This window comes from Corapipo altera, unplaced genomic scaffold, assembly GCF_003945725.1.
Source record: "Corapipo altera isolate COAL_440 unplaced genomic scaffold, ASM394572v1 96, whole genome shotgun sequence".
Lineage (NCBI taxonomy): Eukaryota > Metazoa > Chordata > Aves > Passeriformes > Pipridae > Corapipo > Corapipo altera.
In genome coordinates, this window is record NW_020884962.1 from 88473 (window position 1) to 98051 (window position 9579).

The following is a 9579-nucleotide window of genomic DNA, read 5'->3' on the forward strand; positions in this document are numbered from 1 at the left end:
GGAGAAGGAGAAGGAGAAGGAGAAGGAGAAGGAGAAAAGAGAAGGAGGAGAGTTTCAGTTGAAGCACAACCAACTACAGGTACAACTGCCCCTACAGAATCTCATTTATTTACTCCTGAGCATCCCCTAAAGGGCAGGTTCCTCCATCTCTCTGTAGCTCACACCTTTATCCTGCAGAAACCCAAAACATGAACCCATTAGTGGATTTTGCAGGGTTGAGAGCCCAAACAGCACAGAAAACTCCCAAAACAGAGGTGTGATTTATCCAAATCCTCATCCTGCCCTGAGTGGCCACTCACAGATGCAAATTCCTGCTCGTGGACCCATCTGCTGCCATTGGATTTGCAGCGTCAGCATCTCAGTGGGGTTCAAGGAGCTCAAACATTCCATCCAAAGGAGCAGCTCCAAAATAACTTCCCCAGGAGCCTCCTTGGAGGCTCATCTCCCAAAGCAGGCACCCAAACTGCCCGGCAACGAGGAGCACAGGGACTGAAATGGGGCCAAAAATCCAATTTTATCCCATTAAATGGGAGCAGTTGGAGCCATCCCGGTTTAACCAGGACTGGGAGAGAAATCCCAGGAATCCCTGTGGGTTGGGAAACGTCCTGTCATCCCAAGTGTGAGCTGGGCCTCCCTTCCCAAAGCTTCCCAGGGGGGTGGATCCTGGTGGATACTCACGGACAATGCACTGGTTCCCTCCGGGCAGCGTTTTCCAGCCGGGACAGCAGTAGGAATGGAACCTGGAGCCGCAGACATTGGGCCTGAAAAGGAAAAATGTGGGTTTTCCTCTGGTTCTGGGCAGTCCCAGGGGGTAAATCCAGCTGTGGCACAGCTGCAGGACAGCAGGGAATAGCTCCTGCCAGGATATTCCCCTGGCAAACCCCATTCCCTGGTAAATGGGATAAGTCGTGTTTAATTCCCACTGAATTTTAATAACTGACTTGTGCCCTTGTGTGCAGAATGATCTGGGTCAAAAACTCAATTTTAAAAGCTCCAAAAGGGTTGGTGGATCTGTTTGGGTGTTTTGTTTCGGATTTTTTTTTAAATCCTGATTCATCCCCGATTGTCCAGAGCAACAAATAAATCTCATTTTCCAGGGAACAGCCTCCCTTTATTTATTTCCCTGTTATTTATTTCCCTGTTATTTATTTCCCTGTTATTCTGCCACCAGCAAGGAACACGATTTGATGCTTGGATTGAGGGGGTGAAGGGTAAATCTGGATTTTAATCCCAATTTTTCCAAAAGCCCGGGCCTGAGGTTGTCACAAACTGGGAAGAAAAGTTCACTCTGAGCAGAGGAGGAATTTTAACTGATATCCACATATTATATATATATTTATATGTTTAAACTTACAGTGAATTTATACATAATATATATTTATAATGAATTTAATACATAGAGATATATAGACAGATATATCCCTCTATTTGCTAGGAAGAGTGGGATGAGATTCCAGAGGAGAGGAGAACACGGTGTTGCCACCAAACAGCCAAGAAAATGCTGTTTACAGAGGGATTTTAACTAATGTACAAATATATTTATATTATATATAATTGATAATTTTATAGTCATAGCAAATTTATATCTAATCTATATTTATAATTAATTTATATCTAATATATTTGTGCTTGTAGTGAAATTATATCTAATCTATATTTATATATTAATATTAAAATAGTATTAATATTAATGTTAATATTAAACACATTTATATGTATATAAATATATTTATATATTTACCCATATAAATATATATTTCTATATTTACCTATATAAATATATATTTATAGTGAATTTTTAATGTCAGGTCCTGCAGAATCTCATTTCAGCACAGGGATGGGACCAACCACCCAAAGAACATTAATTTTTAACATTAATGCACCAACAGTCATCCAACCTTGGCCTCAGGATACCTCAAACCTTGGTGGAGATTAAAGAATATTCCAGAGCCATTTTATCAGGCAAAAGACTCGGAGAGGTTTTAGTTTTGGGGGTTTTTTTTGGCCAAAATCAATGAAGGAAGAGGAATCTGGCATCGATCCTGTGGGTCAAGACAGAGGGAAGTTGAATGAAATCGGTAACAAAGTGGAATATTTTGAATTTTGGTGGTAAATTCCGGTTCTTTCCAAGTGAGATTCACCCAAGGATTCCATCCAGGGATCTGGGAGAGGTCCTGGGCACCCTTTTCCATGGAGGGTCAAACTCCAAAATCCCAATTTTTCCTCCCAAACCGGCCCTTTTGGAAGCATATGCTAAAAATTAGCCAGAGTTTCAAAACAAACCACGGGGAGAATCCAGTTTGAATGGGGCTGAGATTAATCTGGTGGCCCAGGAATGACCTGGAGGGAGAATGAAATCGGATTCCAGAGCAATAACTCAGCGAGGAGAATGGTGTTTTGTAAGGAAAATAAAACAATAAAATAACATCTTCAGCAGATTTGGGACAGAAACGCTTTTTAAAATGAACACAGTTGTCTCCAGGCTGGGAAATACAAGCTGGAATCCCATCAGTGGGGATAAAAGGGATGTCGTGGAATGATGGAATCCTGGAATGGGTTGGGTTGGAAGGGACCTTAAAAATCATCCAGTTCCACCCCCTGCCATGGGCAGGGACACCTCCCACTATCCCAGGTTGCTCCAACCTGGCCTTGGACACTTCCAGGGATGGAGCAGCCACAACTTCTCTGGGAATTCCATCCCAGTCCCTCCCCACCCTCCCAGCCAGGAATTCCTTCCCAAGATCCCACCTAAATTTCCCCTCTTTCACTTTGAAGCCATTCCCTGTGTCCTGTCCCTCCATCCCTTGTCCCAAGTCCCTCTCCAGCTCTCCTGGAGCCCCTTCAGGCCCTGGAAGGGGCTCTCAGGTCTCCCTAGAGCCTTCCCTTCTCCAACCTGCCCTTGGACACTTCCAGGGATGGGGATGGAACAATCAGTCCTCAATTAAAAAAACCAAGAGGGTTTTATAACCCTCCTCAGCCTCAGCTTTGCTTCCTTCCTACCAAGGGGGTCTTATCCAGAGCAGATGTATTCCAGGAGCATTTTTCCATGGATGTGCTGCTGAGGTGGTGCCAATTCCCACAGGAATTTTCCTTTGGGTGTCAGAGCCCTGGAGATAAGAGCCCTCTACCCTAATCCAAGCTGGTCCTGGTTTAATCCCTGGAGCAGCCAGTGAGAAGCTGAAAGAGTCACATTTGTGCTGCTTCTTCCCAGCAGCGTTTTCTGGCAAAAGGACCCACTGCTGGTCCAGCCCCTGGTTCAACTTCTGCAAAACTGGACCTGGGATCATCCCTGAAAAGGCTGGAAGGGCTCAGCTGCTGGAAGGAACTTTTTAAATGCCAAGGAAGGACAGAGGAAAAAGCAACTCTGGCTATGCCAGTCCTCTTTGCCCTCTTTAAATGAACAATGGGATTGAGGAGATAAGCAGGGACAGAGCCAGCAGGAATTTCAATGATGGCACCAAACGCTGCCCTCTGGCAGTGCCTCCATCGGAGAGAGCTGGAAAATGCCAAGGAAAAAAAAAAACAACCACGGGAACGGAGCAGAGCTGCGGCCACGGGATGTGAAACGCTGCTGGCAAGGGGAGCCCTCCTCCCAAATCCACAGGGGCTGGGAGGGAGGAGAGAGGGCTGGGACACGTTCCCTGCCTGCAGGCTGGGGGTGCCAGCCCTCCCGTGGGCACAGGGCACGAGGGGCTGCTGGAAAAAGCTGGAAAAAACAACCTGGAGTGGTTGTTTATGGACCGAGTGAGGAGCTGGAAAGGGCTCAGCCCTGCCAGTTATGGGCAGAAGCCGAGTGTGACTCGAGCAGGACTGGACTCGTTGTGAAAGGTGGGACTCCCCAGGGTGAGGAGTCTCTGCAGGCTCAGACTGCAGCCAAAAAATGGTCACAATCACCCCAAAGTCACCAAAGTGAAGTCCTCAAAGTGAAGTCACCAAAGTTAAGTCACCCTGAGTTTCCTGCTCCCCCGCAGCTTTTTGTCCCCAACACACACACACACCCCCCAAGGTTTTGCCATGGGAGACAACTCCCAGCTGGAGTGAAGCCCCCAAATCCTCCCCAGAAAGCTCTGCCCAGTCACTAATTGGGGGAATAACCGGTTTCCCAGGAGCACTTTTCCTCCCACAGCTAATGAACCCCCGGCTGCAGGGGGTGGGAGTTTTCCAGACAGCAGGAGCAGCAGCTCAGGATTTGTCTCCCCTGTCAGGGGCAATCAATGCACCTCAGTGGTCACCAGCCTTCCCAAAGTGCTATTTCCACTCCTTAAAATTACAGGAAGGCAGGAATAAATGAAAATTGGTGGATTGCCAGGGCTGGGTGGGGGGGAACTCTCAGAGATGTTCTGCTCCTCTCAGGGCTTTGCTGCCCTGGCCGCTCCTGCATCCTCCTCCTCGCTGGCCTCGTTCAGCACGTTAATTCAGGAAGAATTCATTGCTTTGGGACAATTTCCTGCTCTTCTCACCAGCTGGAGAGACCCTGAGATTCCCTGAGGTGTAAACCTGGAATTAGCTTTGCTTGCGCGCTCAGAGGTCCAGCAAATGCTGTTCCCAACTCTGCCTGGAAAAGTTTGGGATGGATTATCTGCTACCTGAGCAGAACCCAGTCATCCTTCCTTTTTCCTCCCTGCTACAACCTCAAACTTGGTTCTGTTGGGTAAAAACACGTCCCCTGGGCACGGGGAATCTCCTGGGCACCACTCTCCAAGGTGGAGATGCTAAGGAAGGACAGAGGGAAAAGCAACTCTGGCCATACCCATCCTCTTTGCCCATTTTTCCCTGTTCAATGGGAAAAGGAGTCTGAGATAAATCCAACAGCACTGAGTGATGGTTCCCTGGGCCAGTTGGGGTCTCTTGGCAAGGGCAGAGATGCCACCACATCACCTCCCTCTTGCAGGTTCCTCCCTGGATGAGGAGGAGTCCCAGTTCCAGTTTGGGTGCCCTCGGAAACTCAACTGCTCCTTTTTTTGGGAACTAAGACTTGGATAATAAAAGGATCGTTTGCTTTTTTCCCCCCGGGCCCCAGATGGGAGTCAGGCAAGCGACCAAGCCCGAATTCCTTCTTCTCCAAGTGTTTCAAACAAAACACTCCCTCAAATCCCCCCTCCTGCCCTTGCCAAAGCACAACCGTGCGGGCGACGGCGAGGCCGGAGCTCAGCGAGCGGCAGCTTTCCCGGGATCCGGAGGATTTCGGGATGAGAAATCGTGGACTGCTTCGGGTTGGAAGAGATCTTAAAACTCAACCTGTGGCCAGGGACACGTCCCACTAGCCCAGGTTGCTCCAAGCTGGCCTTGGACACTTCCAGGGATGGGGCAGCCACAGCTTCTCTGGGAAAACCTGTGCCACCGTCACAGCCAGGAATTCCTTCCCAATATCCCACCAAAATTCCCCCTCTTTCCCTTTGAAGACATTCCCTGTGTCCTGTCCTTCCATCCCTTGTCCCAAGTCCCTCTCCAGTTCTCCTGGAGCCCCTTTAGGCCCTGGAAGGGTCTCTAAGCTCTCCCTGGAGCCTTCTCTTCTCCAACCTGGCCTTGGACACTCCCAGGGATGGGGCAGCCACAGCTTCTCTGGGAATTCCATCCCAGCCCCTCCCCACACTCATAGTAAGGAATTCCTTCCCAAAATCCCATTTTAATCTCTCCCTTTTTAGTTCAGAACCATTCCCCCTGGCCCTATCAATACCTGCTCAGGTAAAAAGTCATTCTCCATGTTTATAAATGACCAAGAGATGAGAGATTTCTCACCTGGACCTCAAAATATGTCAGAAAGATTCTGATCAGACCCTGGGCTGGATTAGGAAAAGCGTGGCCACAAGGTCCAGGGGAGTCATTTCTCCCTCTCCTGGTGGTATTGGGGGAGATTTTGGGATTGGGGAGGGGAATTTGAGGATTTTCATGGGATTTTGATAGGATTTGGGGGGATTTTGGAGCAAATCCGGACAGTTTTGGACCAAAAAATGGCATTTTTAAGGTCCAAAATGGGGATATTGGGGTGCAAATTCCCAGGGGTTTAAGGTCAAATCCATCACATCAAAAGGTCAAATCCATCGGATTTGGGACCTTGGGAATTCTGGGGGTGATTTTGACACGGATTTGCCTGGATTTGGGTGTGGTTTGGGGGATTTTTAGTGCAAGTTGGGGCTGTTTCGCTGCGATTTTCAGGGAATTTTGTGGGAATCAGATTGAATTTCGTGGATTTGGGAATTCTGGGGGTGATTTTGAGGGTGATCTGGGGTGGATTTGGCTGCGCTTCGAGTGGGGTGGGTTTTCCTGCAATTTTGGGACATTTTGCTGCAATTTTTTGTGGCTCTTTGTGGGAGCCGGATGGAACTTTTGTGAAATTTGCATGGATTTGGGAATTTGGGAATATCTGAGGTGATTTTGAGGGTGATCTGGGGTGGATTTGCCTCCATTTTGGGCACGTTTGGGGCGGTTTTTCCTGCAATTCATCACCGGATTTCAGGTAGCCCTTCAGAGCCATCTCTGCTTCTCCTATCAGGGAAAACTCAATAATTCCAGACCAATAAAGATTTCTGATTTGATATTCCCAAAAGGAGGCCTGTCTGCCATCCATGGAAGAGTTACTTTAGGGAAGGGACAGAGAAGTTTCTTCCTGGATTATTTGTGACCCCCCCTTGCAGCCCTCCTCTTATTGTGAAATTCCTGCCACCAGCCCAATAAAATGACTTAAACCCTGTGGTTTTTCCAAGGACAATGATCCCACCTCTCCATCCAAGCTGGAAATTCTTTTCCCCCTATAATTCAAGATCCTCTTGGGTTTTGATCTTTGGGGCTCTCACAACAAGGCACTGAGTCACCCCTTGGCCCCTCAGCCGGGGGGGGGGACAATAATTAATGCCAAATGTGAGGGTGGCTTTTGGCAATTCATGCCCCCCCCCCCCCTTCCCAAAGGGATTTGGGATTGTGTGGTGGCGTGAGAACGGAGCTGAAACAATGCTGACTCTGGGATCCTTGGAATGTTGCAGCCTCCCCCAGAGGGATCCCTCAAAGAAAGGCCGAGAGTTGGATTTTTGGGGGGAATTCTCAGTTTTAGGAGTGGTCTCTGAGTGTTCTCTCCTCCACCCCGGGCCTGTCAGTGCACACACATTGCTTGGGCAGTTTGATAAGCTGTTTGCAAAGGAAAAATTCCAGGAAAACCACTGGAAAACTCAGATCTGAGCGAGGCAACCCCTGCTCAATGCAAGGATAATGACTTGAACCTGCAAATTCCTCCCACGTGGAACACCACCTTCCTGTTCCCAAAAGCAGCCTGATACCACTCAGGAATAAGTGGAAATCCCTGATCCCTGATACCTCCCAGGAATAAGTGGAAATCCCTGATATCTCCCAGGAATAAGTGGAAATCCCTGATACCTCTCAGGAATAAGTGGAAATCACGCTGATTTCAGTTGTTTCTGGGTCTAAAAATCAAGTTTTAAAGGTGCAGAGGTGCTGATTGTCCGTGCCACGAGTAAAACTCCCACCCCAGGAACTCCCAACAGACATTTTGCAGGGTGACAGTGCAAGGACAAAAGTATTCAGAACTCAGTACACAAAAAAACCCCATGGAATCCCCCAAAAGTTTAGGTTGGAAGGGACTTTAAGGCTCATCTCATTCCACGGGCAAGGGACATCTTCCACTATCCCAGGTTGCTCCAACCTGGCCTTGGACACTTCCAGGGATGGGGAAGCCACAGTTTCTCTGGGAAAACCTCCCCACTGAGAGATGGAATTCATTTTTTTTAATGATTATTCTTCAGTTTCATAAAAGAAATGAAGCAGAAGAGCCTTAAAAAGACTCTATACAGGGTTTGGCTTCCAGCTGCTTTGGTCAAGGCCAAGTTCAAGCCCAATAATCCTCACAATTTTCTGTGTTGTATTTTTTTTTAGCAAGGAGACCCCTAAAATCTCATTATACACCTTTTCTCTGTCAATAACAGTGGGGAGTTTTTTTCTCCCTTAATCCAGATCTTCACACATCTTTATATGAGTGGTGGTAGGGAAATCTGCCCTTATTTGTGCACCTTTAAATCCACACCCCAGAGATCAAAAAGGAGACACAGAGAGAAGACTTTCCTTTGAAAAAGACTAAAAATCCAACTGATTTCCAGGAACTGCTCAGCACTTCCATTTGGAAAGCAGCATCACCCACTCCTCCACCTTTTTTTTTACTTTCCCCCCCTTAAACTCTGAAATAAATCAAAACTTCAAACACAGTCCTCAAAACTTCCAGACAAACCCATATAACCCCTTCACTCCTCTGCCAGATAATCCCTTCCCATGCCAATACTCTCCTTGATGTTTCCTGCCCGGGCCAGAAGTCCAAGAACAACCATTTCATGACATAAATCAAGACACATGAGGAAAAATTTAGGACCAAAAGTCTCAAGTCAGGAGTTTCCAGCGGCCTCCTGAGTTTGGTTCCTGCTGTTGTTTGTAGGATTTCATCTCTGGTTCTAAGGATAAACTTTATGTGTGTGGAGGGCATGGAATGTGCTCAGGGCATGGATCACAGTGACAGAAACTCCAGTGGCACCTTTAGTGGAGGAAATTTTGTGTATTTTGCCAATTAAATGGGGTTTTTTAAGTATTTAAATTGCTGTAGTTAAAGGCTCTTTTGCACCAGTAATTTAAGGGGATCTGCCTAAACTGAGTGAAGAATTAATCTGGCTGCCTAAATTAAGTGAAGAATTGGGACATTCCAGCTTCTGCTGCCTCTTAGTTCAGAGAATCAACACAATCTTTGAGGTTGGAAAAGACCTTTGATGTCCTCAACCCAACCCCCACCACGTTCAGCACCGATCCACGCCCCCAGCTGCCACATCCACACATCCCTGGACACTTCCAGGGGGGGTGACTGCCCTGGGCACCCTGTGCCAGGGCTTCACAACTCTTTCTGTGGGAAATAAGAATCCCTCATGTCCAATACAAACCTCCCCTGGCACAACTCGAGGCCGTTTCCTCTGCTCCTGCCTCCTTGTTTTCCCCGGGAGAAGAACCTGATCCCACCCCGCTCCATCCTCCTGGCAGGGAGCTGTTCTTGCTCCAAACAGGGTTGTTAATTTTCAAGCAGGTTTTTCTACAGCTTTTAGGTCAAGATGTGAAATTTTTTTTTAAGGAGATAAAGGTGAATTTGTGCTTTTAAAGGGCTCTGAGGGATCGAGGAAATTGGATCCCGCAGCTCCGACAACTCCCTCTCAAGGGGCTCTGAGGGACAGGGTGGGGTTTTGGGGTGTCCTGGGCAGGGCCAGGCATTGGACTGATGATCCCTGGGGGGTATCCCATGGATCCTGTGATTCCCAGGAGTGGTAAAGGCGCAGAAGGGATTTGCTGATCCCCCCTCGGGGCCGATTCCTGTCAACGAACTCGAACTCCAACACTGAGCTTGGACTCGGCAGAGGCAGAACCAGGGCCTGGACTGGGGAACTTCTGGCAGGGCTGGGGGTGTTTGGGGCACCAGCTCTTTTTAAAAGCTCACATTCCTGGTAAACCTTCATCAAGAGTGAAGGAAACTACAGTTTCTGCTGGTCCAAAACAAAAAACCTCATCAGGATTCCTGGGCTAAGATTCCGGTGGAACCGCAAC

At 47.9% G+C, this 9579-nt stretch overlaps 1 protein-coding gene across 1 annotated transcript in view; it reads right to left on the reverse strand.

The window, feature by feature from the left end:
* Nucleotides 1-9579, reverse strand: part of LOC113957184 (fibrillin-2-like) — a 99959-nt gene that overhangs the window by 84948 nt on the left and 5432 nt on the right. Inside the window, 1 exon segment of the mRNA XM_027664404.1 lies at nucleotides 679-761. Coding sequence (XP_027520205.1) covers nucleotides 679-761 — 83 coding nt within the window.